Source organism: Lutzomyia longipalpis, chromosome 2 (genome assembly GCF_024334085.1).
Source record: "Lutzomyia longipalpis isolate SR_M1_2022 chromosome 2, ASM2433408v1".
Lineage (NCBI taxonomy): Eukaryota > Metazoa > Arthropoda > Insecta > Diptera > Psychodidae > Lutzomyia > Lutzomyia longipalpis.
The window spans coordinates 29492932-29520839 of NC_074708.1; the positions used below are offsets into that span (position 1 = coordinate 29492932).

Here is a 27908-nt window from a genome sequence, read left to right on the forward strand (position 1 = left end):
TTACGAAAACACTCGAATTTCGTCCGAACTCACCCGAACGATGTGATTATGTTTTGGTTTTTTTCAAAAAAAATTTCAAAGGCGCCGAAAATTTGTGGTGCAGTAAAAATTTAGTTTTCTTGCTGTTTTTGCGCAATTTTTGAGTGAAATTCGTTTGCAAAATGCCGAGGGAAATGATAACGCTTCAATTGGGCCAGTGTGGCAACCAAAGTGAGTTTTCCTTAAAGATTCCTGGCTTAATAACCTCAAAATGTAACAAAAAAACATCCTTTATGCATTTTCTGGGGTTTTCGGGGTTTTCATGGGATTACAGTTGGCTTTGAGTTCTGGAAGAGGCTCTGCATGGAGCACGGAATCTCACCGAGTGGTGTTTTGGAGCACAATGCCGATGAAGGTGGTGACAGGAAGGATGTATTTTTCTACCAGGCAGATGATGAACACTACATCCCTCGGGCAGTTCTCTTGGATCTGGAGCCGAGGGTTATTAATACCATCATGACATCACCGTATGCAAAGCTCTATAATCCAGAAAATGTTTACCTGTCCAAGGATGGGGGTGGCGCCGGGAACAATTGGGCTTCAGGGTATGGGCAGGGTGAGAAACTACAAGAGGAGGTGTTCGACATAATTGATCGGGAAGCTGACAATAGCGACACCTTGGAAGGTTTTGTGCTGTGCCATTCTATTGCCGGTGGCACAGGCTCGGGGATGGGATCGTACATCATGGAGCGCCTCTCAGATCATTTTCCCAAGAAGATTGTCCAAACGTACAGTGTATTTCCAAATCAGGATGAGATTAGTGATGTCGTGGTGCAGCCTTATAATTCCCTTCTCACCCTGAGACGTCTCACGAGCTGCGCTGATTGTGTTGTAGTACTGGATAATACTGCACTCAATCGTATTGCCTCAGATCGTTTGCATCTAGAGAACCCTACCTTTACCCAAATCAACACACTTGTCTCCACAATTATGTCTGTTAGCACTACAACCCTTCGGTATCCATCGTATATGAACAATAACCTTATTGGTCTCATTGCACCCCTCATTCCTACTCCGCAGCTGCACTTCCTCATGACAGGCTATACACCCCTTACAACTGATCAGGACGTAAGTTCAATCTCAGTATTTTCAAAAAGAAAACTTCTGTTAACTTACAATAAACTTTGCAGCAAACCGTGAATATCCAGAAGACAACAGTTCTGGATGTAATGCGTCGGCTGCTGCAGCCAAAGAACATGATGGTTTCAACTGGACCAGATAAGACCAATCATCATGTCTACATTTCGATTCTTAACATCATCCAGGGTGAGGTAGATCCCACCCAAGTCCACAAATCCCTGCAGCGGATTCGTGAAAAGAAGCTGGCGCAATTCATCCCATGGGGACCAGCTAGTATTCAGGTGGCACTCTCTAAAAGTAGCCCCTACGTGCAGAACAGTCACCGAGTGTCTGGTCTTATGCTTGCCAATCACACCAGTATATCATCGGTTAGTATTGAATCAAAATGTTGAATATTTTTGCTCAAAATTGCAACTTGCACAATAATTTTTGGCTGATAGCCAATATGAAAGTTTATCTATAAAGTGAATTATTTTGCAGTTGTTTGAACGTGCCCTTAGCCAATATGATAAACTACGGAAGCGTGGCGCCTTTTTGGATCAATTCCGTAAGGAGGATATGTTCAAGGATGATCTTTCTGAACTTGATGAATCTCGGGATGTTGTTGACTCCCTTGTGCAAGAATACGATGCAGCCACAAAATCTGACTATCTGCAGTGGCAAGGTAAGTTTTTTTTTATTTATTTACTTTATAAAAGAAACCTTTTCTGAAAAAGGACATTTTTTGTGTGTTTCGTAGCTCGCAGAATTGCAGCATAATCATCCTGGAGAATCTCTCTAACACACACGTCACATTTGTTCTCTTTTACTCCCCACAAATTTTCCTATCAACATGCATTTATTTTTGCCATAAATATACTTGTGTTCATCAAATTTTGTTTAATTTTATTTTGATGACTTTTTTTTAACATTAATAATTTGAATTTTTTAAGGATATACTACAAACTATATTATGATAACACTTGATATAATATAATTGATATATTTTATGGGGAAAATGGTGAATGAAATTATATTTTAGCTAAGTAAGTGTGAGGTTGCGACCCTCAAAAGGAGGGTGGCGAATTAAGAAATGTTTATTTTTCTCTAATTGACTCAATAGAGCTGCAAAAAATGAGGAGTAGGAATGATGGGGGAAAAAACGAGAATGTATAATTCTATAGGAATTACGATGAAACCTTAATATGAAATTCTTGGTCACGTCTCATTGAATTCAATGCTTCTCTACTGCATAAAAGTAATATGGGGAGCAGATTGGGGTGCACGGATTTCTCGTATAACGCTGTCGTATCTTTTCATGAAGTTCCTCTGATTTGGGCAGTAGCATGGGCAATGACTAAACTCCGTGGGACTGTCCATCATGCCAGAGGAGATTCTGTAGATGTCGTACATCTGCTGCTGCTGCCTTTGGCACTCTGTTTGCTGGAGGTTTTTGCGCTTTTGGCAGATGTAGCAGGGATTTACGACTAAATCATTGCTGAGCGCTTTGGAAAAGTTCGCCGTGGGTGGTGTTTGCTTTTCCCCGCCACCGTTATAGGAGAGTATACTCGAGTAGGACATTCTGGCGCGGTGATTCAGTGATGTGTAGGAATTGTATGGAGTGCCACCAATCTTCATTGGTTCAGGCTCAGTGGTGCATATCAAATCGGGTGCAACACGGTGATCTAGAAAAGGTACACACAGTGTGGTTTAGTCAATGAAAACTGGGTGGTACTCGTCGTACTACTTACAGAATGACTCATCGAAATCACTCGAGCCGAAACGTTCGATTTTCTTATTGATATCTTCACTCAGGAGCCAATAAGTTCGCATTTCCCCTTTGCCCTGTAATGACGTGAAAAGTGAACGTCTATTACGATATTATTTTTTAAAATTTTTTTTTCGGTTTTTCTCAATATATTATGAATTTGATTGTCTACGTCTATCATTTGTTTAAATGTAATTAATTATTTCCTTTAACCCTCCATTGTACTGTTCTAATCAACTTAGATTTTTTGTCAACAATTTTGGTGAGGGAATAATTGAAAAAGGTTCTATTTTTTGAGTGTGATTTTCCCACAATAGTGTGATTCGTGACAACTTCTGTTTATCCTCAGATGTGATTTTTTTCTTCAGAATAAATTTTCTATTTACCTTCACTTGTATGAGACCCCTTTCCTCGAATTTGTATCCACCAATTTTCTGCAGCAACTGATACGTTGCATCAGAAATGTGAATTTTCAGCGGAAGCCCGGAGCTTTCCATTCTCGATGCGGTATTCACGGTGTCCCCAAAGAGGCAATATCGTGGCATTTTGACCCCAACCACTCCAGCTACGCACTGCCCCGAATGGATACCAATGCGAATTTGAATGAGCTCTCCGGGGCGATGACGAATCTCAAGCTTGGAGATTTTATTGAGCAAATGGAGTGCCAAGGAGGCAATTTCGCCAGCATGTCGATCCCCATTGCGTATGGGAAGTCCCGAAACCACCATGTATGCATCCCCAATAGTTTCGACCTTGTAAACGTCATAGTTGTGAATGATGGAGTCACAGCATGTGTAGAGATCATTCAGCATCTCAACCACTTGTAGGGGAGTGCTCTGGGCGCACATTTCAGTAAATCCCACCAAATCGCTAAAATAGATTGTTACGCAGTCGAAACATTCTGCCTCAACGGGGTCACCGCGTTTGAGTGATTCCGCAACTGTTTTTGGCAGCATCCTATGGAGTAATGCTTCGGTTTTCTTCTTCTCCTCTGTTAGCTGATTTGTTCTTTCCTGAACAAGACCTTCAAGGTTGTAGGCGTACTTCTCCATAATAGCCAGCATGTTGTCGAATATATTGGGTTTCCTTTGTACCAAATGAAAATTTTTAAATCTTCACAGGCCCAGTTTTTTATGGATTAATACTTACAGTCCAGCTTGCATTTCCTTTAATTTCACTCTAACTAGCCGCAAATCAGGCCTCAACTCTGGATCCTCATCCCAGCATGATTTCAAGCAATGCTTTACGTAATCAGGAATTTCCAGGAATCGTAGAGGTGGTCTATAGACAGTCCCATTGTTTGGTGATCTAACTTTGTGAATTATTTCTTGTTTTGTCAGCTGTGTCTCTCCCCATGGACCATTGCGCCCAATAATCTCATAGAGAAGTATCCCAAAGCTGTAAACATCCCCCTTCTGTGTACCACGACTTGGTGGATTTGGATGACGCAGGAGTTCGGGTGCTCGACAAAGATTCCTTGCCAATTCAATGGTTTCCCTGTACGCATTAAATTATAATTATTCGCTGTGTCTGCAGGATTTTTTCTATGTCAGCAATATGTAGGTACTTCAAATTATAATTTAGCGTGAATAAAGAACATAAGGGTATTTAATGATGCGCGGTAAAGCCGGAAGAATATATGGATGTACCTATCTTGAAGACTATAAAATTCTTTACGATTTTATTATTATCATATCGTGTAATTTATAGGCCAAAAGGGAAAATGTCTTTTGGGTACAAAGTTCCTGAATTTTGGATGAAGTATCTTCAAGTTAATAGCCGCGATGTTCTAGGAATTTATTTTATTCCTTAAGACATTATCTTAGGATTCGTGTGGGTGGTGTAGATTAAAAATTTGTCACAAAAACAATAATTTATCAAATTTTTATTAAAATACTTTTCATTCAGTTTTAAATTAAATAAAATCTTAATTGTGCAATGTACATGCAATGTGATCATGCAATGATAATTAATTTATAGCATCATACCTGTTGGGCTCTTCATGCCCTGATTTAAATTCATGTAGGCCAAAATCGGTAATTTGGCAAACCCATCTGGAGTCTACGAGACAATTGCTAGCCCGTAGATTTCCATGTGACACAATTTCGCTTTCATGGATATAAATCATACCCTTAAGGATATCACTGACGAGTGAAGATATAAACATATTGTCCAAATAGAGATCCTCATTGCTAAGAACATCATCTAAGCTCCCGCGTGGGCAGTAGGAAGTTAGGATGGCAATGCAGTTGGGATCTACGGAGGCGCCAATAAAGGAAATCACGTTCTCATGTCGCATCTAGTGGTGAGGCATATTAGGGGTGGTAGTAAAAGGACAAATCTTTATTAAAGGGCAAAAGGGAGATTAGGCGGATGTGGCAAAGAAAGCTTCTCACTCAACATTCAACACAACACTGCGATGGAAAACACCAAGAAAATGCGGGGGTGGATTTTTTTTTAAAGCAAACCTCACGCATCTGCTTCAATTCCTTGCGGATAGTGCGTGTGATGTCGACACTCCTCTTGTGGATTCGCTTGACAGCCACAATATTGCCACGGTAGAGACCTGGTGAAGGTCATCCTTTTAATTACAAAACACCTGACGCAGGGTTAAAAGCTAAATGCTAATTTATACCTATAGTAGTGTAAGCTCGCTTGGACGTATCACCACCACCTCCTGTAATTAAACTATGTCTGCAAGTTTGCACCTGTACCAATATATAAGGGAGTAAAAATAATGCAATTTTATTACAAGTTAACTTCTTTTTGGAATCAAAATCCTCTCACCAAATTTTTGCTTCGAATTGTTGGATCTGGATGTTCGGCTGTGATGAAAGTCACCTCTTTGAGGTCCACCTTCCACAGTAAGCACGCCAGAGTTTGTTCATATCGATAGTGTCTATTATATAGTTGTACGAAAATGGGTGTAGTATACTTAAAAGCTTATGGAAATGTTTAAGAATGGTTCTTACTTGATTAAAAAAGCTCCAGCCACAGCTAAAAATAGTGCGACACAGACACCGGAAAGTAAATACCGCCAATCTCTCTTCTTGGGCTGACAAAGTTCACCATCAAACCCACATACAGGCTCTGCACGTGGAATTACACCCTTAAGCCACTTTATTGTACGCTGAGGGTTGATATAGCGGAATTCCTGTAAATTTGGACACCGTCACAACATCCGCTTTAAGCATAGTATTATTTGTTCCTGAACTTTGAAGAAAATACTTCAAAGAGAATTTTAATCTAATTGCGATAGACTAGTAGAACTAATAAAACAATTTTTTCCGCAGTGATATTTTTTTTGGTGAATAAAACGTTAGAAATTGGGAAAAGAATATTGTTAACAAGAAGAGAACGTGAGCTTTTAGGAAATAATGATAGAAAAAAATCTGAAAAGAAAACGAAAATATCTCAATTGACTCGTTTGTCGCAAAATAAATCACTGCGGTGATAAACATCGAATGATAAATAGATATTTTTTTAGCCAAACACATACCCTATATTCTCCCGAGAAATATAAAAAAAAACCATAGGGCATTGAAACATTTAGGGTATTCATCCTCATATCAATTTTCAAGTCCATTGAATTCTAACGAGAAGTTCCCTAATTTCCCTAATAAAGTTCTTCTTATCAGTGTCAAAAGGAAATAATTAATAAGGAAGGAGTGAGAAGGAAATTGGCTACGCACCGGAATATTAGCTGGACTGCTGTAGACAAAGTACCCCACTGGCTGCATTGACATCTTTAGGGGGTTACTTGTGGGATTGTGTTCATCTGACTGAGATAGAGACCCCTGGGCTAGGGTAAGTTCATCCTGGAGTGAGATGAGGGTGAAGTTTCCTTCAGCATCGCCATTGCCATCAATGTAGACCTTATGGGAGTGACAAGTTTGTTAATAACTTGTTCCTGGAAATAATATATTCAAATTGAACCCCCTTACATCGAAACCCTGAATTGAGTGGTAGGTCCGGTTGACAATTTTCTCCATTATGGTTTTGGCATCGTAAAAATTCCCACCAGCTTGAATTACTTCCGTAGCGGCACGAGCATAAATCATAACAGCATCATACAGATGAACCCCATAGATTGGGACGGAGATGTTGCGAAAAATTGTTGGATGAAAAGGTACCTTAAATGGGGGTTGAGTTGCGTAGCTCCTGATATTCTCACTGATTTGGCTGGTAGTGAAGAAATTCAATTTATTTTCACCCCAAAATACCCACAACCCCATCCCTAGGGGATGTCTCGCGTGGCTCAAGATGATTAATTCCAATTAAGTAATTTACCTGAAGTTCGTGTTGGATGGATACGATGGCGTCAACTTGAGCACAGAATGAAATGATTTTATGTCCAAAGCTCGACTTCTTATTTTCTTGAGAAACGGATCCAAATATTCTTTTTTGTTTGGCATGCGAAAAAAACGAAGGAAGATAAAAAAGAAACACTGTAAGCAATTTTCCAGCAATTTGGAAGGGACTTTCTGGTACTAAATACCCTTCCCCACAGTTCATTATTTTTCTTTTTCACCAATAAAAGCTGCACGCATAGAGCTAAATCAAGCCATTCTCATACCACCTTTTCTCTTCTTATTTTCCAACGAAATGTTTATTCATTTTACCATCTCTTGATTAATACTCATCTCCCATGGAGAAATTATTGAAAACTTCCTTTTACAAAATTAAAAAAAAAACTGAAACTTTTTGATTAGTAGAAAAGCTCATCAATTTGCTACATATAGGTACAATTTAATTCTCATGGTAAACATGTGAATTATTTTCTTTTCACACACATACACAGTCTATTTAATTAATTGCTTTATATTTCCAATAATTGTGTACATAGTGTTTCTATCAATTAAAAATAATTGAATTCGCAATGAAAATCGTACGCCAAGGAATCATATTCACGATATGTTGAATTTAGTTAGAAAAACAATTTCTTATCCTTTGAAATTAAGAAATTTTGTGAAAAACTGAGGCAAACAAAATTTCTTCCGTGGTTTAATTGAAATGTGAGAAAGCAAAATTCTCAGAAATATTCTGATTTTTCTTTCAAGGATTAAAAATAGGACATTTTTGTGGCAATATTGCCCTTAATGTTTCTATTAAAGAAAACAAAATAAATAAGGCAATGATTTCTTCTGTCTGGAAAGATATTCCCCAAGAGTATTCAGATCATTGGCTTTCATAAATTGACCTAATCTTATTTATTTGAAAATCTCTTATTTGATTACTCAGCTCATAACTTTGTGCTGCTGACTGAAGTAAGTATGTATGTCGCACTGTTGGAGTGAATTTATCACTCCTGCTGTGTGTGGGATGTGTTCACAGACAAGCAAAATGACAATTCCAATATTTCTAATTAATTTTGGAAGAATATAGTGGGGTCATGAGAATGGCTCAATTGCCGGAAATTAATTTGAGCTCTCCCGCCATGTGATTAGTGGCGTACCGAAGCGTGACAAACAGTTCTGTTGAAGGACTCACCCCTTTCCATGATGTTGGATCTTCTGGTGGGATCATAAATTTCATCATCAACTGATATCACCATGTAATCGCCAGTCTGTAGGAGTTCTCGATTTTGTAAGCAACGCACAAAGTCAACCATAGCGATGTGCTCTCCAACGAAAATGTAAACTTGAGAGTGGAGAAAAATAGGGTTTGGCCTTTATTTGGAATTTGGCAAAAGCACTCAAGATTGTTTGAATCTGAAATCATCCCCTTTGGCAATATCCCAAAAATAAAACTTATTGTCTTCTAAAAGCCTCTTTTGAGTGGTTTCTGTGGTTCTCAATGAAAGCTTCAATATGCAAAAAGTTTCAAAAGGAAATATTCAGAAAGGGTTGATGGTGTGTGTTTCTTAATGAACTTATTGCAAGAATCCTTAGCATATTTTGTCTTGCTCTAAAAACTATCTGCTACTCCATGCTTTGAATACGGTATTAAAGTTTCAAAGTTCACAATATCTTTTTGTGTGAAAGTTCAGGGGAAAGTGAAAAGGATGCTAATAAAATTTTATCTTGCCCTTATATGCTTAATGGAGTAAAGTTCCCCAAATTAACTCGACTTTGTGGAGTTTACTTTATTTATGGATGGCAATGACATCATATTTTATGTGAATAAAACAAAACCTAATAAAAAAATTAAATTAAATCAGAAATGGACGTCGGTTGAACCAGGCGTCTCCATCGTAAGCTCTGGCAAAGCGTTTTTAATGAAATTTGAGATAATTTTAGATAAACTTTAATCTGTTTTCTAACACATAAAAGATTTCTCTAATGATTTCTAGTGTTATTCTATATGATCTTATTATCTCAAAAATATTATTCAAGATATTGCCATCTCTTGCCAATCACCTTTGATAAATTACAGATCTTGAAACATTAATTGCATTAATCTTGTCTAAATTGTCTGAGAATTCCTTTGGGTTAGAAAAGTTGAGAGAATTCTCCTTGCTCAATAATGCATTTTATTCGAACCCTTTCTTTTCTCAACACGTACTTCTCTAAGGATTTCACAAATTATCTCACTCACCATCTCCTCCCTCACAAATGCCCAAACTTACTTCTTGTCTTCTTGTACGTCTCCGTAACGATATTTTGCAATTCTGTGATTTTCGTTGGAATGTACTCGGAATATTCACGAAAATCCGTAACAGTGAGATTTTCTGCTTCAGCCAATGTCTTAATAGCTTGCGCAATTTCAAACCCCCATGTTGTTCTTGAGCCTGAGACCAAGACAAATTTGTGCCAGTTGAAGAAGCTTAGAAGTGCTACGACACTTTTCGACACCTATGAAAAGTGATACATCATCATTTAATCGACCATTTGTTTTAATTCCACTCTTGACATTCCGATGAATTTTACCTTTGAAGCTGGAGCCAGTGTTCGGGAAAATGTGTTAAAGACACTCTTGTCGGAAACTGCAGCATCAGTACATTTCTAAAGTGGAATTACATTTTAAATAGGTTATTCGAATTGATCTTTTATGCATGGGGGATTGAAGAAAATTCTTCAGAAATCCTGTGAGATTTGAGATTTTCTTCCGTTACTTGTTTGCAGCTCTGAATATTAAGAAAGGCGTATCATTTATTCTTCAAATGGATAAAGTAAAGAAATCTTTCAATGCTCCCATAGAATACCAACAGAAAGCTTTTATATTGAAGCTTCATGATAAGATATTCCCACAAGGACTTAAGCTTTTCATGTTTTTATGATAATTTTGCGGCAATCATCTCTCTAATAATAATGTTGTTTTGCATGAAAATAAAGTTATATCTACTAAAAAAAATTCTAATTTAAGAAAATTATATGAATTATTTAGAAAATATATATTTTTCATCTTCATATTAAGTGCAACCGAACGTTACCTATTTTATATTCAATTTTAGACAACTTTTAATTAGGTAATATTGTGTTATTATGATCATGTATAGGTACCTAATTTTCCTTGAATTTGACACGGTTCACACTCCAAACTTATTAATTGTGGCGCCCCGAATAGGGGGCGCCACAGCGCTTTGGTCAACTCCTCTAGTAACCTCAACCCTCGTAGTCCTCAAACTAATCTATAGAGCACTTACACGCACAGCCATTCCCGCACAAGGCTGATCTTCGACATACTCTCTCTACAGCTCTACACACATCAGCACTCTTTGCCGTTCTACACTAATCAGCACTCTTTGCCATTCTCTCATCTAATTACTCTCTCAGTGCTCTCCTACATTCTCTTGTGGATTCTCATATTCTCTCGCCTAGTTGAGGGTTTGTAACCTAGAGGCAGAAGCTGTTGCCGAGGGAAGGGCAGCCGTTACAGTTACTGCCAATCTAAGGATACTCACTCTATGAGCAGGTTAATATTCGCTGGATAGTGAGTCGGGCGCTACATAATGAAATTTAATTACATAAACTGTGATACTAAGAACACTTCACAAAAGCCAGTGACATAGGATGCCTACCTAACGTACAATATACAATGACTTTTCTACTATTTTTAAATCTCTTCAGAAAAGAAATCAATCAAAATGTAAATTGATTTTTTTTGCAATCAGATAATCTAACAGACAACACTCACATAAGATATCATTGGCAAATTCCATGCGGCTGCTATTAGGGCTTCCGTCGTGCAACTGTCGTCTGGCCCAATAAAAGCTGCAACACCCTCGTCCCGCATCTGTGTCATGGCACTGAATAGTAGCAGGATGAGAGATGATATTGATTTATTTAGGGGGTTTCACTCGTATAACGCGAAAACGCACTCTGTGGACAAACCGAATTGGTTGAGCACGGTATGATGATGTCGATGGCTTCCCAATGTCTACTGGTTTAAAAGTCAGCCGAAAGCCCGGTAAGAGTGTTGCATCTCGATTCACGGCCTCCACGGCCAGCGGCAAGGCTCCCAGGACAACCTATGAAAAGTCAATTCTTACTAATTAATTTTTGGTTTCGTGGCTCATCTCTTGGGAGATTTTTTTTAATACACAAAGGTGAGAAAAAACCGTGTGGAAAATTCCACCAAAATATGCCCCTTGAGAGAAATTTAATGAAATATTTTCCTCGTATTTTTCATGTTCTTTTTCCATGTTTTTCACTTCACGCAATTTCTCTACTTGTCGACTTCTATAATTTTATGTGTACACATTTTATGCGACGAGTATAACGCAGAAAGTGGCAAAAATTGCTCCTTTTGTCGGTGAAAAGGTCAAATATACGTAAATATTGACATACAATTTATTTATTATATCATTCAGTATAAAATTTCGCAACTGATCATTAAATGTGTAGATTCAATGGAATTAAGAGTTTATAAAATTATACCTACTTCAGTTATGTTAAGCTTGACCTTTAAAATAGATTATTTAATATTAATTATTCATGTATAATTTAATCAATTTTATTGAAACATAATGTTTCAGATGACTTTTATGACTTTTAGCTGAGGTCTTTTATGAATTTTCTTGAATGGAAACCATTTACGATTTTTCTCCATTTAAATATTAAAAAAAAAATAATGAAAAGAATAAAAAAATATTTATAATTTATTGAGAGTCTATCTATATGTTACAGGTAAACATTTTGAGATGAAAAATGAATTGACTCTCTAGCACCACACTAGGATAATTTTTTATAGGACAAAAATTCATCCTTCAGTCCTTTATTTTAAACACCTTCATTTTTTTACTTGATATTTACATAAAAAATTCTAAGGCAATTTTTATCACTTTATACACTTAATATTTATTTTTGACATCCTACATTCTTTTCTTTCACTTCTTGGAAGCAAGTTCTCAAGTTTCTTATTAAATTCGTGGAATTTATGTCGTTTAGGAATATGGGGGAATAAGGTATGTGTATTCTGTATGTTCTATTTTAAGGTCACAAAACTTCTTTATAACTACACAAATGCGATTCAACTTTGGGAGAGATGTTTATGTATTTTTGTAATTGATCAGAAATGTTCGAGCTTGATTTTGAAAAGAAATCAATTAGGAATGAAAACTTTCTTTTAAATTAGGTCAACGAAAATCCTTTGGTTACTACACCAAACTTTTAAAGACGTGGCTTTTCAAACTTACTACCTTTTTTTGACCAACAAAATATATTTATTTGCTAAATTAACTCACCTTTGTATGGACATAACTTGCAAGGAATCCTATTGTGAGATTTTCCGTACGATTAATCACATTCCATGATGAACGATGTGAATCATTGTTGAAGCTCTGTAAAGCTCCAGTATTGATAACACACATCACAAGGGCAACTACAAAAGTCCATAATTCACCCATTTTCGTTGTAGTTTTTCACTGTACAGTCTCAAATCTTCGATGATTTTTTTCCCACTATTTTAGTCCCTTTAATTTTCCACCTTGGCTTTTCCTGTCTTCAAGTGTGATCCATCAATCCCACTCAGAACCTTGGGGAGGTGATGAATTGAAGTATTACGCTTGAATGAGTTTGCATCAATGAAGTTGTTCAGAGAAAGATTTTTTTGTTTAAAAGTTTTATGAAGAGATTGGAAATAAAGTTATGCAAAAAGAAATCTTTAGAATTTTAATTAAATATTTTTTGCAGTAAAAACTTTATTTAATTTTATTGATTAGTTAATTATTAAACTTTTGATTATAAATCTTTAATTGAACTTCGAGTTCAAAAATTTCTTATGATGAAGAATTCTTATTAGAAAAAACATTCAAAGACTAAAAAATCATATTTATAACAAAAAAAAATCATGAACAAGTCCTGCGATATTTTAATTATAAAATTTTCAATCATTCCCCTTTTAATTCAGATTTTTTAATCATTTCGTAATTAACTTCATGTTCAAGTTTAATTCATTTCAGCACATAAGCCATACCGTCAAAAAAAATTAAAAAAAAAGTTTTATTTTGTTTCAAAAAGCGTTTATTAAAAAAAAAGCTGATATCGCATATTTTATATGAAGATTACCAGCCTATTTGACAATGATTCTTCAAATAAAATTCCTTGGGATATAATAAATTGTTCAACAGGAAAACCAACCATTAACCTTCTTTATAGGAATTACACAAATCACACCCTCTGTGAGGCACTTTTAACTCTTTTTATGATACTCCGATTAATTGTCTTCCTCTTCTGCGTAGGTTTTATATGGCTACACAATCACATAAAATCACATTGTGTTTCCCTCTTTCAGGTGTAGAAATTATTTCAAAAGCAACTTCAACTTTCTGCACACCACTCAAGAAGCCTTTTTCCACCCTTTTCTTCTGCTATATATAGCAAGAGGTAATTTCCTCTTTTCTTGGCCACCTTTTAAAAGTAAACACACAAAAGGTGTCGAGAATTTTCTTTTCACTAAACAAGTATTTATGAGAATGTTTTATCCACACTGAAATGGTGTGCAATTCCTCGCAAGTGCTTCCTTCCACTCAATTGAACCACCACTTTAGCATTCACACAAATGCGCGAGAATACGATATACGGAGGAAGCTGAAAAAGTACGAAGGTGGAAGAATTTAAGATAGAAGAATAAAATCCCACAAGAATGGACAGAAATGCGAAGAGCGCTAAAACAGGAAGCTTCAGAGAGCTTTTCTCTTGCTTTCCTAAGGATGAACCGCTTCCTTCAACATTCCACGATCAACTGAGACACTCTCGTCAGAGTCAGTGGCTTTTTCAACGCACTTTCCTCCCCCAATTGGGTGGCGAAAGCCAAACCATCCCCTGTGTGAGAGCAACAGTGTGCATGGCAGAAGTACGACTGCCCATGGAAATTGTGCGAAAATTTCTCAATATCGCGCATTCTCCTCTCTCCATGCCATGTGGTGTTCGCATTTACAAGAAATAGGCTCACCTTTCCACCACCCTAAAAATGTTTTTTAGAGGCTTCACACGACTCTCATTCCCTCATTCAGACTCAGCAAAGAGACAATTCTTTATGACCAAATTTCTCAATATATCAAAGGAATTTATCATACGTGAAAATTGATTTTTGATTCATGGCCAAAGAAATGAAAATCTTCCTTTTAAATTGAAAATTCTCTTCTCTGGAGCATCACTTTTTCTTTGAGCGATTTTTTACATCATCTTTGATAGGTAGATATTGTTTAGATTCAATTCTCCAAAAACTAGGAAAAATGAACAAATAAGATCAAAATATGTTGAATAAAAATAAAACTCTTTAAGTGAAAATTTAGTGTTCCCTATCGAACTTCGTTAAGAAATACTTCATAATTTGAAAAAAAATGTACTGGTAAGCTGACCAAGCTTACGAGAGCTGTGTTTCTTTCAGTGTACCAATTTTGTGAGAGCAAACTAGAACGAAAATTAATTTAAATACGCGCAAAGTCGGGAAAAGTTGAAAATTCATACCCTAAGAAATCTTTAAAACGCCATATCTCGGGAACGGCTCCATAGATTTTCGAGTTTGAGCTATCGTTGGAAAGGTCTTAACCTCAGCTATAACATATTAAAATACGAAGTAAATCGATAATAGCATTTTCGAAATATTCGAGTTCGAAATTTTCGAAAATTTTGATTTTGACTTTAGCGCCTCTCGTGGTCATTTCTCGAAGTTGCAATGTTCTAGACATTTGTAGGGTTTCGCGAAACCTTTCATTTGCGCTTGAGTTGATCAAGATCGGACTTGTAGAACCCGAGATACGACATGCCAACTTTGGAAGGCTATATCTCGAGAACGGCGACATAGATTTTCTTCATTTTTGGCATGGAGCTAGATAATATGGTCAGCTATAACATATCAAAAAATGAAGCAAATCGATAATGGCGTTTTCGAGATATTCATCGAAAACTCATCGAAAATTTTGTTTTTGATTTTTGGCCCCCTAGCGGCCACTTTTGAAACTTCTGATGTTCTAGAGAGTTGTAGGATTTGTTGAGATCTTTCATTTGACCCCAGGTTGATCAAAATCGGTCAAGCCGTTTTCGAGTTATGATCGATTTTCGATGAAAAATTGTGGCGGCCATATTGACTAAACGGCTTGACCGATTTTCGAAAATGAGGTATCGTTGGAAAGGTCTTGATGGCGCCTACAACATATAAAAATTTCAGATTTTTAGCTATTACAGGGGCTGAGATATAGCGAAAACAAAATTTTGAGGTTATTCAAAATGGCGGACGCGGGGGTGGGGGGTAAAATTTGACGTCATAATCGGATGTCTTCCAGTCGATATTTGAACTTTGCCGTTTACCGCAAGTCTCTATCTATCACCGTTCTCTTGCAATTTATGGTTGAACCACGGCGGACGGCCGGACGGACGGCCGGAAAAAAATTTTTTTGGCGCATACGTTTTTTGGAATGTGGGGACCCTAATTCGTGCTCATCCCAAGTTTGAGCCCGATCTGACGACTTTCGATTTTGCTCGGTACACAAAAGCTGTGTCTGAAAGAAACACAGCTAAAAATAAATTTTCTGCAATGGTTCTTAAGAAGAAACCGAATATGAGAGATCTAAAACATTCCTTTCAAAATAATATTAAGTTTCTATCGGTATGAGTTATTAAACGATATTCTAATTAATTCTTTAGGAATTCACATGAAAACATATTGATCCCATCGAGGCTAGCATAAATTTTGGGTAAAATTTGATTGCTATTTAGATAAGTGGACAGCACAACCCCTTCAGAGCACAATAAAGCAATTATCAGGGGATGATTTCGTGGGGCGAGGGAGGGTTAATAATCTGTTTTGGTTGTTAGGCATGTGTGGTGAGGATGTCAGAATCCTACACGAGGAGATAAATTTGCTATTTGCTCTGGGACATGTCCATTATTGGGACTGGAGGAGAAAAACTATTTTGTCAGGAAAAATAAAAGAGTGTGGGATCAGTTTTCTATTTGATTTTCCGGTGATGATGCGTGCAAGAACGAGAGGCATGGCAGAAGCCACAAAAGTGAAAGCACAACCGCCCTTGAACTTGAAGACGCGTGTGAAGCAAAAATAGACCATCATCCCTTTTTTTTTTTTTTTTTTTTTTTTAAACTACCACACCCCCCTGTGTGCAATGCAAGGAATTCGTAGGAATTCAATGTATTTTTTGGGGGTTTTTGTGGGGGAAGTTTCTGCGTGGCACAACAAACCCCCAAAGCCCACACCTACAATGGTATTATATATCTCATTATCGTGTCTCGCAGCTTTATATCCGAATTACTAATTACATCATTTTCGCACGTTTTCACTCCACGGGATTTTTACGCAGAATTTATTCTCACCATGAAAAAAGCTCCATCCTGCCGAAATGTGTTATAAAATGTAATATGAGAAAAGTGTGTCACACATTTCTTGACTAGTGGTGATATAAAGTTCAACTTAAAAAGTCCAACAATTCCTCATCTTTACCCAGTTTGAGAAAGGACAATGTGTAAACTGTAAGAGCAGACAGAAGCTTCACAGTCATTTTGCCATATAAATTATGCACCACGAGACATGAAAATTAATAGAGAAATTATGCAAATATAGCGCAGTATTTCTTGGGGGTTGGGCCACCTACCAAGCGCGTCCCCGGGTGGTGGATAGGGGAACGGCTGCGTTGGGTTAATACCGTCCGCAGTTAGCATTAGGTATAGCTAGTAGTACGTGTTGGTGAAGTGCTCTTCACGCCCACGATAAACCTATGGTCAAACCTATGCCGCGAACCAGCCCATTTCCGTCCACGCCGGATAATGCAGGTTTAGCTTGGGGCTACCTTCCCCTTCTTGTAAAAAAACCCCTGGTGAGAATGAATTAAGGAGCCTCGGATCTGGACTGATACACCGACGACGACCAAAGCCTAGTAAACCGGACAATGATTTACGCATTTTCTCATGGAACGTGCGCTCCCTGTATAGAGCTCGCGCGGCAGCGCAACTGGCCGATACCCTGTCCCAATATAAGGCTGACATCACCGCCATCCAAGAAATGCGCTGGACAGGACAAGGTGTTCTGGAGAAGCGTGACTATAATATCTATTATAGTTGCCATCCTAAACATCATATGCTCGGCGTGGGCTTCCTGGTCAGCCGTAAAGTGAAGCCCGCGGTAATCGGCTTTAAACCGATAAGTGAGAGGCTGTGCACTCTGCGCGTGCGAGGCAAATTCCAGAACATCAGCCTCATAAATGTTCATGCCCCTACGGAGGATTCCAGCGAGTCGGAAAAGGATAACCTCTACGATTTGGTGGAACAAGCCCTCAACGCCTGCCCAAGATATGATGTCAAAATCGTTCTTGGGGACATGAATGCAAAGATAGGGAGGGAACCAGTCCACAGGCGGTATACTGGTGACCATAGCTTGCATGAGAACTCCAATGACAATGGACAACGCATCATCAATCTCGCCGCTGCACACAACCTGGTGGTTGGGAGTACCCGGTTCGCGCGGAAAAACATCTACAAAGCCACTTGGGCTTCACCGGATGGAATAACCTTCAACCAGATTGACCACGTGCTGATCGACCGCCGACATCAAACGTCCCTACTGAACGTGAGAACGTTCCGTGGAGCAAACGTCGATTCTGACCACTTCCTCGTTGGGGCTGTGTTCAGAGCTCGGGTGGCCACCTTCAAAGGGGTGGCAGCAACAAAGTCGGTGAAGATCAACATAGAAGCACTGAAAAATGAGCAGCTTCGTGCAAAATATGCAGAGGAAGTTGATGCCGCCCTTGCAAATAATGCAAGTGGACCTGGAGACGGGATGCCCATCAACGACATGTGGGAGCATGTTAAGAGCGTCGTCATTGGGAAGGCCTCCACCACCCTTGGCCTCGGTCGGAAAGCAGATCGGAACGACTGGTTCGACGATGAATGCAAGCTAGCCACTGAGCAAAAGAATGCAGCATACCGAGCTATGCTGAGTTCAAGAACACGATCACGCGTGGAGTCTTATCGGGATCTCAGAAGAAAGGAGAAAAAAGTTCACCGACGGAAAAAAGAAGCTTGGGAAAAAGAACTAGTCTGTGAACTAGAAGGATACAGGAAGCAGCCGCACCAGGCGCGGAGATTTTACCAGCGTGTTCGCGGGATGAAACCGTATACACCGAAGTGTTCATCTTGCAGGGACAAACAGGGAAACCTGGTCTCCGATCAGGAGGGCATCCTGGAGCGTTGGGCTGAGCATTTTGATGAACTACTGAATGGGCAGCTCGAGGACGAGGTGACGATTCCACACCTTCAAGCCAACAATGACATGCTGGATCCACCGAGCATGGATGAGACTATGGCTGCGATTCGGCGGCTCAAGCACAATAGAGCGCCGGGGCCTGACGGAATCGCATCAGAGCTGCTCCAATGTGGGGGGGACCGTTTGCACTCAGGTCTCCATCAATTGGTGCTCAGAGTGTGGGACGAGGAGGTGATGCCAGCGGATTGGAAAATAGGCGTCATCTGTCCCATATTCAAGAAAGGAGATATCACCAAGTGCAGCCAATATAGAGGTATCACGCTGTTGAGTACCGCCTATAAGATATTCTCCTCTATCCTACTTGGTCGGATAGCCCCATACGCCCAAGCCGCAATTGGAAACTATCAGTGCGGCTTCACCCCAGGAAAATCAACAGCCGACCAAATCTTTTCCCTGAGGCAATGCATGGAGAAGATGAGAGAGTATGACCAAGTTCTCCACCATCTCTTTATCGACTTCAAGGCGGCCTACGACAGCATAGCCAGGGTGAAACTCTACGTTGCCATGAGGGAATTAGGCATCCCTGAAAAGTTGATAAGACTGACCAGAATGACCATGACCGATGTGAGGAGCAGAGTAAAGGTGGACGGATCGCTTTCAAGGGAGTTCCACGTCAAAAATGGACTCAGACAGGGGGACGGACTCTCGTGCGTTCTCTTCAACCTGGCACTTGAGAAAGCGATTCGAGACTCCGGCGTGCGCATGAGGGGGACCATACTCAATAAGTCCACGCAGCTTCTCGCGTATGCTGACGATATAGACATCATGGGGCGCAATTCCCGTGATGTCAAAGAGTCCTTTACCCAGATTGAACGCTCTGCGCAAGATTTGGGGCTGCACATCAACGAGGACAAAACAAAATATATGGTGGCATCGTCAGCAAAAACGCCAACTACGACTCCAACCTCATCTACGGAGAACATTGGTCAAGTAGAAGTCGGAAACTACAGATTTGAGGTCGTAGAATCCTTCGTCTACCTTGGGTCCACAATAACAGCCGACAACAACACCACCACCGAAGTCCGCGCGCGGCTGTTAAAAGCAAACAAGGCCTACTTCAGTCTATCAAGACTCTTCAGATCCAAACACCTGTCCATCAAGACAAAGCTCCTGCTGTACAAGGTCATGATCTTGCCAGTACTCACATACTCATCCGAGACCTGGCCACTTAGCAAAAGTGAATGCGAACTCCTGTCCGTATTCGAAAGAAGGATCCTGCGAAGGATTTTTGGCCCAGTATGTGAGGGAGGACAATTCCGCAGTCTATACAACCACGAGGTGTACGAGCGCTACCGAGAGGTAAATGTCGTCAAGCAAATACGCCTTAATAGACTGCGGTGGGCTGGTCATCTAGCACGTATGGATGAAGACGACCCAGCTCGGAAAGTCCTCTGGGGTAGAGTCTATGGCACGAGGCGACGAGGAAGGCCCAGCCTCAGATGGATCGACGGCGTGGACCAGGACGCCAAGTCAATAGGGGTGCCGAACTGGCGGACAGTGGCGCGGGATAGGGACAGATGGAGGAGGATCCTCGATCAGGCCAAGGCTGGAGACCAGCTGTAGTGCCGGTTAAGTAAGTAAGTAAGTAAGCGCAGTATTTAATTTGTAGAGTATTTCATGGAGACATCATCCTAGTTTAAGTTGGGGAAACTTTAGTTTGAAAGCCAGGATTCTTGGGATTCTTTAATGTTTATTTATATTGCGTTTAAAGTGTGATTTTTGAGGATTTTTTTTAATAGAATCGATTAATTTTATGGATATTTATTGCATTTTGAGATTTTAAAATCTTCAGCTAGCTTTCCTTAAAGAATCTTTTTTAATTAAATCACGATTAAGCCTTACAAAATGCTCACATGAAGATTATGTCGCGATTAAAGGACTTATTTCGCGTCACTTGGGGAATCTTCTCATATGTATGACGAGAGATTAATGCTGTTTCCAAGTCATTTGATTATACATAATTATGCAGAAGCATGAAAGTTGCCTTTCTTCGTGGGCGAGCCCAGGTAATTTTGAATATGGATTATTACTCAAGACAATTGAGCGAATTTCTCGGTGAGAGATGGAAAAGGATAAAGTGAAAAAGATAATGCGGAGGAAGCTAATTTAATGGCATTGTAAAAGGAAATATAAGCTGAGAAGATGGCATGATAATATTACAGGTGTCAGGAGCTGCAATCCATCATCTCCTGTGCGCGTCATAGCTCAAAAGGCCGTCTTGAGGACCTCGCGATTAACAACACCGGGGTAGGTCGTGAAGACAGTAGAACGTCCTGTTAGGGCGACAAACTGCTCAGCCACCTCCACAGCTACTCGCACCTGAGCCTCAGCTGTGCTGGCACCTGCAAAATAAAAAGGTTATATAACAAAAGTTAGTTACCACCCACATTGGGAATTCCCAATCGCACCCCTTCTTTGCCTATAATGCCTTGTTAAACAAATTTTGCGGCAAATTGTATTTTTGGCAAATTCCCTCATCCATTAGCATCCACGCCGAAAAAAATTTTCTCACTCAATCCCACCCAATATATTGATATTGTGAGACCATAGCGAGTACCCCCTTATCGCTAAGTGAAAGTGCCTCCACGTGCTTTCGACGTGCTCCGTGTCATGACCACTCGATATATAGAGCACTAAATGCGATGATTCTTCTCTCAAATCTAAAACTTGGTCGCCAAGTCTGGGGGTCTTCTGTCTCGAAAAGTTTCAATTGACTAACATTGGTATGGATAGAGAGCACTTGGTGAAATTCCCATTCGTCAACTTTGAGTGTAATTGGTAATTGACTTGAAAGAATGGGATGATTTTAGGGGTGATTGTTTAATGTTTAATGCTTTTCTCAACAAATTTACTTTTGTGGAGAAATAAAACATAAACCATGCAAAAACATATAAAAATAAATCAACTTGCAAGAAAGAAAATCAAAAGAGGAATCTTACCAAGATGTGGTGTAGCCACAACTTTGGGGTGCTGAATGAGGGTTTTTGTAACTTCTGATTTTGGTGGCTCTTCTGGGAAGACATCCAATGCTGCACCACCACACTGCCCCGACTGTAGGGCAACCAGGAGAGCTGCTTCGTCAATAATCCCTCCACGTGCCACATTCACCACCTTTACGCCTTTCTTGCATTTGCCCAGTGTTTTCTCGGACACCAAATCTGCGAATCAAATCAAAACGTCCAATAAAATTTACCCAAAATCCGTAAATAAAAAAAATCCCATCACTCACTCTTGGTTGATGGAATGAGTGGAGTATGGACGGTGATGTAGTCCGCCAGCGGCCAAATATCCTCCAGTTCCATTTTCTGCACACCTACAGCCTTTGCCTCCTCGTGCGTGGTAATCGGATCGAAACCGATGCATCGCATGCCCCATGCTTGCATTCTCACAGCAACTTCGCGTCCAATACGTCCCAAACCCAAAATAGCCAGTGTTTTGCCATAGAGTTCGGTGCCAGCATAGATTTTCCTATCCCAACGCCCCTCCTTCATGCTCTGAGCAGCCAGAGTCACGGGACGTGCTAGGGTAGCCAGCAGGAGGCATGTGAGTTCACATGCTGAGATGGAGTTCCCACCAGGTGTGCTGAAAAACATGGAAGAGGAAACTTTTTATTTTATACCAATTTATTCACCCAATTTGTGTCAGCGCGAAAAGCAATTTCAACGTTTTTCCTACATTTTTTGGGTATTTTCAGATAGTCCTTGCTTAGTTGTTTCAAAGCAAAAAATCTTCTTTTCATAATTTATTTAAAATAATTTCAATTAATTGGCATTATTGTGCAAAAGATTCAGAGAAATTTTCTTTCAGTGCAGAGAAGGTGTTGCCACCATCGAAGAAGAAGAAGAAACGGAGGCAGTCTCATTGAAAAAATCTTCAATTTCTTTTCAATGAAAATTCCCACAGTGTCCTATTTTCCATGAAGGAAACTCATAGAGAGGGAGTAGGACTCTTCATGTCCCATTGACTTTGCATCACTTGGGAGAATTTCTCAAATGCAAATAAATAGGATGTGATGGTATATACACACCCAGGATATCTGAAGAAGGATATATTTAGAGTAACGTTGATTCCGTGTGCCTCGTGCATTCAGGGAGATTTTCTGTGTCTATACATATATTGGTATATCTAGAGGAGTTCTTACTTGAGGACGATGACGCCGTGCTTGGTGGCTGCTTCAATGTCGATATTGTCCACACCGGCTCCGGCACGTCCTACAGCTTTGAGGCTTCCACTTCCTGCCTCCAAGACATCGCGCGTCACTTTGGTGTCGGACCGCACAATTAGCGCATCGAAGTTCTGCAAGAAGAAAAGCCCCGCGGGATGAATGTGTGAGGAGGAGGGAACCGAGAGGAAAGACATGGCAGCAGACGCATATTTTGTCGATGCAAATGAAAAGTGTCTCGAAGAGATCAAAAGGAGAATAACACTACACGTGAAACCTGTTCTTTGTCCTCAGACCACCTCTTCATTTGCAATTTGTCTGCTTAAGTACTGTTCAATGACCCCAAGTTTCAAATATGTATGTAGGGGAGACCGGGGTAAAAATAGTCATTTTCGAATTTTCAAATGCCAATTTCTCCGAAGTTATTAATCGGAAAAATCGGAAAAAATTCTGGTGGAAAGCCCTACCAACCTATAATTTTTGACAGTAATTTGGAGGTTATGCGATCAGTACTTTTGGAGTTAAAAATAAAAATAGATTTTTGGCCCATTTCCCAAACTTTTGCGTATTGAGAAAAACGCGTTTTCCGAAGTTTTCCTTCAGCAATTTTCCAATCTGATAATTTTTCTCACTACCTGTGTTAGTGCAGAAAACGTTGCCAAGGTGTATTTTTCATTAACTTTTAATGATTTTTCTGTATAATTTTTTGAATCAAAACATACCCCTTGGGGTAGATCTAGTCATCCCATGTAAATCATATGGGAGATCGAAATTTTTGGCATATTTTCTATTCATTTGTTGCAAAATGGCGTGTTTGAGAAAATCGCAAAATTCTCTGTTTTAGTGCGTATAAAAGTGAAATTCCTTGTCGCGGATCAAAAGGTGAGAAGTTTAGCTATCAACTACTATCAATCTCTCAGGTGGAAAATCATTGGAAATGTCGGAAAATTCGACCGACTTTATTTAGCCAACTGGTGACTATATTTACCCGCCGCGTTTAAAAAAAGTCAGAAGCGGAAGGGTTTAGGAAAAGCTCGAAAACTCATATTTCCCGTGGAGATAGAGAAAAGTGGTCTGAGACAAAGTTGTAGGCCAGGAAATTTCCCATAAGAATGACCTATCGAGGAAATTTTCTTGCCCTTGGGGAATCCTGCAGATAAGGATTTACGCAAATTGACTATTTTTACCCCGGTCTCCCCTATGTATGTAACGATAAGAAAAAATTCCATCCCAAAGTTCGCATTTTTCCCCTCAAACATTCTAATCCCGGACATTTTAGAGATAAGCTCATCTTCGCGTGCTATCGCTTTCACTCCCGGCTTCTACTTGTTTTCTTCTTTCAATGTGAGATTGGAAAAATTTAATTTATATTTTCTCACACACAATTTCTTCCTGGCGACACAAAAATGTTTTATTTTTTTCATGTAGATGATCTCACCTTAACTTCTCTGCAGAGCTCCTCCTTGGGTAATTTCAATTTGTACGTGACCTGAAAGAGATTTTTCATTAAAATCAATTATCAAAAAAAAATCCTTTGAATTTTTTTTTTAAATCCACTCACTTCAATACCATTCTCCTTTAGGAGATTCACGCACGCCTCATCGACGGCATCGCAAACAAGAACTTTCTTAATGTCCACCGGCATTCCAATTGAATTCAATTAACTTTAATTGGGAGTGAGAAGAGGCAACGAACGATGAGTAATAAAAAAAAACGCAAAATGCACTAACTTGCAAAAAAGCGGTGATCTGCTCGCGAAACGAGTCACTGGTGTACTGATCGTCCGAGGATCGTCAGAAGATCACTTTGCCTGTGGCTTGGGGTCTGTTTGGCGGTACGGGGAGCGGATCGCGAAGGGCGACTGAGTGGGCAACAAACATCCAGTTTGTTTGCCCGCGGTGGTGCACATCGACGTGGGGAGATGAGCATGTGAAATTGGAGAGGGAACAATATTCTAGTTGATAAGTGAACATGCGAATGATTAACCCTCTACTACTGCACCGATGAGGTCTGGGGAGTTTGTAAAAATGTACTGGTAAGCTGACCAAGCTTACGAGAGCTGTGTTTCTTTCAGTGTACCAATTTTGTAAGAGCAAACTAGAACGCGAATTAATTTAAATACGCGCAAAGTCGGGAAAAGTTGAAAATTCATACCCTAAGAAATCTTTAGAAGGCCATATCTCGAGAACGGATCCATAGATTTTCATAAATTTTTTTTTGTTTGAAAGGTCTTGAAGTCAGCTATAACATATCGAAAAATGAAAAAAATTTATGTCGCCATTTTCGAAAAATTCGAGTTCGAAATTTTCGAAAACTTTGTTTTTGATTTTAGCGCCTCTTGCGGTCATTTCTCGAAGTTGCAATGTTCTAGACATTTGTAGGGTTTTACGAAACCTTTCATTTGCGCTTGAGTTGATCAAGATCGGACTTGTAGAACCCGAGATATCATATGTCAACTTTGGAAGGCTATATCTCGAGAACGGATCCATAGATTTTCTTCATTTTTGGCATGAAGCTCGATAATATGGTCAGCTACAACATATCAAAAAATGAAAAAAATTTATGTCGCCGTTTTCGAGATATTCATCGAAAACTCATCGAAAATTTTGTTTTTGATTTTTGGCCCCCTAGCGGCCACTTTTGAAACTTCGGATGTTCTAGAGAGTTGTAGGGTTTGTTGAGATCTTTCATTTGACCCCAGGTTGATCAAACTCGGTCAAGCCGTTTTCGAGTTATGGTCGATTTTCGATGAAAAATTGTGGCGGCCATATTGACTAAACGGCTTGACCGATTTTCGAAAATGAGGTATCGTTGGAAAGCTCTTGATGGTCCCTACAACATATAAAAATTTCAGATTTTTATCTATTAGAGGGGCTGAGATATAGCGAAAACAAAATTTTGAGGTTATTCAAAATGGCGGACGGGGGGGTGGGGGGTAAAATTTGACGTCATAATCGGACGTCTTCCAGTCGACTTTTAAACTTTGCCGTTTACCGCAAGTCTCTATCTATCACCGTTCTCTTGCAAATTAGCTCTGAACTCCGGACGGACGGACGGACGGCCGGCCGGCCGGAAAAATTTTTTTTTGGCGCATACGTTTTTTGGAATGTGGGGACCCTAATTCGTGCTCATACCAAGTTTGAGCCCGATCTGACGACTTTCGATTTTGCTCGGTACACAAAAGCTGTGTCTGAAAGAAACACAGCTAAAAATGTAATGAAATCACAAATTAGATTAAGCAGAAAAAAATTAAGATAACTTCCGATTTATTTTTAAAATAAAGCTCCAAGTTGTCCTATTAGAAGCTCAATTACGGATTTAGTAGCTCCACATTTGTGCTAAGGGTATGAAGCTTTTTTTCACTTTTAATCATCATTTCAATGTCGAATGTTGTATGCAGGTGGATAACATTGTGTTTTATCAAAGAGTATCAGCTATAAATATGTCTCACGAAGCTCTATGTAAATACTCTCTCAGTCAGCAAAAATTTATTAACACAGACTTTGAGGTTTAAAGAATGTAGTTTGCAAAAGTTCGTACAAATTCAATGATGGAGGAGATATTTGGGTCAGATGGGACATTAAGGCATAACGCTATGCCTATTTTGGGTGGGGAAATAAATGGCCAAAAGATTCTGCGAGAGGACTCAATTGCCCCATTCATCCACTTTGCCTTCGAGGATTCTTTTATGGTCGATTGCTCTGTAGTAGCCTCCCTACAAGACCCTTTTGAGATGATAATTCCCAAAAATATTCAATATTTTCCATCCAAGTAAAGATAAGAATGTTCTAAATATTGAAAGAAGAAAAATCTCAAGATGAGAATATTGACAAACATCTTGTTTTAACGTTCTTATAAAATTTTTCTCACATAGGACAAATAAATAAATCAATAGAAACAAGATTAGGCCCCCAAGAGGGGGGAATGTGGTAAAACAAATATAATTAGTTCAAATAAATATATTTGGTTTTATCAGAGAAAGTTGCTGTAGGAAGAAAGATGTGATAACTTCCGAGCAATTGGAGAGACACAAAAGTTCTCCAATATATTGATAAAATGCAGCCGATGAACCACAATTGTTGCCATCTGGGGCAGTGGAGAAGCACGTGTTGGGTTGGAGAATAATTTTGTGCCACACTGAAAGTACCGGACGGGCGCACAAATATCATTAAAGTGCGGAGAATGCAGTCAAGCAAACAACTTGTTGCACTTTTCAACTCAACAAATTCTACATCTCCCCAGAGGGGGAAGTTCCCCAAGTTATCATTTGTGTTGTACTTACACAACAAAATTCCAATGGGATTTTTTTAGAATTCCCCACATTTTCTACCCCACATAGCCCTTGGCATTGAATTTTCCTTTCAATGAATTCTATTTTTTTGAATATTGAATTTAAGATAAAAAGAAGTTTTTTTTGCTTCAATGAAATAAGGAGTTATTTTTAGTTTTTTGCTTTAATCCATGGATTGCATCATATTTTAATGAAATGACAGAGTGACGAGAAGTCAAGAGATAAGAGAACGCAAACACTTTCAATAAACACATTCAATGCACACTGAAATCAATTGGTTGCAACTCATTAACCCTTTAGTTGTGGCAATCTTTGGTTGTGCTCCCCTTTGAATTTAATCATCAAGAAAGAAATTGAGAGGAACTGCGTTGAATTGTCTGTGGTACGTTCATTTTCTTTAGCAGTCTATGGCTTATAGGAAATGTAAAATTCATTGAAATATTAAAAAAAATGTAAAACAGATTTTTTTCAGATGCAAATCTTCCCTAAAGAAGCTTGGAAAAATGATAAAAAAAATTAATAACGATTTTGTGAATTTCAGTGTTAATTGACCAGGCGATGGAGTCGCCTAGTACCAGGCGTCTCCACAATGTTCTGGTTTGAGTCTTTGCATGAGAAAACATTTTTCTCATTCAAAACACATATTTCCGTTGCCCTTTAGCAAAATCCTTTTTTTTATTAAATAAATTTTAATGTCTTGTAGAATATTAAAATAAATTAAATTAATTACTATTCAATTCATGAATCTCAAACGATTAGTAGAATTTGATAGGATTTGTCCTATCCAAAGTTATGTAAAAGAACTTTAGGGGAGACTGGGGTGAGGTACATCAGTAGATCCATTATTTTCGACTTTGAAGAATCTTTTTTCCATGTTTCTCTAATGACCAGAGGAGTTCATTTTAGATCAAATCAGTTTAAAAAAAACACCA

At 39.1% G+C, this 27908-nt stretch overlaps 3 protein-coding genes across 5 annotated transcripts; 1 reads left to right on the forward strand and 2 right to left on the reverse strand.

The window, feature by feature from the left end:
• Positions 1–35: 35 nt before the first annotated feature.
• LOC129790005 (tubulin gamma-1 chain) lies at positions 36–1992 on the forward strand. The gene is made up of 5 exons (XM_055827153.1): positions 36–210; positions 314–1107; positions 1170–1487; positions 1600–1783; positions 1859–1992. The coding sequence occupies exons 1-5, from the start codon at positions 162–164 to the stop codon at positions 1876–1878; spliced, it is 1365 nt and encodes a 454-aa protein (XP_055683128.1). The 5' UTR covers positions 36–161; the 3' UTR covers positions 1879–1992.
• LOC129790003 (guanylate cyclase 32E) lies at positions 1984–15313 on the reverse strand. 2 transcript variants are annotated; one of them, XM_055827151.1, is made up of 19 exons: positions 13394–15313; positions 12492–12748; positions 11140–11276; positions 10943–11054; positions 9736–9810; positions 9435–9660; positions 8357–8506; positions 7157–7265; positions 6811–7048; positions 6559–6741; positions 5839–6020; positions 5654–5765; positions 5502–5574; positions 5335–5432; positions 4855–5165; positions 4016–4363; positions 3253–3952; positions 2850–2943; positions 1984–2783 (listed from the first exon to the last, which is right to left on the reverse strand). In XM_055827151.1, the coding sequence occupies exons 2-19, from the start codon at positions 12651–12653 to the stop codon at positions 2344–2346; spliced, it is 3750 nt and encodes a 1249-aa protein (XP_055683126.1). In that variant the 5' UTR covers positions 12654–12748; positions 13394–15313; the 3' UTR covers positions 1984–2343. The 2 variants fall into 2 exon arrangements, with proteins under 2 accessions (XP_055683126.1, XP_055683127.1); XM_055827152.1 differs by having other exon boundaries at positions 12492–12811; positions 13387–15313.
• Positions 15314–20613: 5300 nt separating this feature from the next.
• On the reverse strand, positions 20614–27242 carry LOC129790006 (D-3-phosphoglycerate dehydrogenase). 2 transcript variants are annotated; one of them, XM_055827155.1, is made up of 7 exons: positions 26968–27242; positions 24247–24695; positions 24124–24174; positions 22665–22819; positions 21753–22105; positions 21463–21681; positions 20614–20865 (listed from the first exon to the last, which is right to left on the reverse strand). In XM_055827155.1, the coding sequence occupies exons 2-7, from the start codon at positions 24328–24330 to the stop codon at positions 20729–20731; spliced, it is 999 nt and encodes a 332-aa protein (XP_055683130.1). In that variant the 5' UTR covers positions 24331–24695; positions 26968–27242; the 3' UTR covers positions 20614–20728. The 2 variants fall into 2 exon arrangements, with proteins under 2 accessions (XP_055683130.1, XP_055683129.1); XM_055827154.1 differs by lacking the exon at positions 26968–27242 and having other exon boundaries at positions 24247–25524.
• Between the last annotated feature and the right edge of the window lie 666 nt (positions 27243–27908).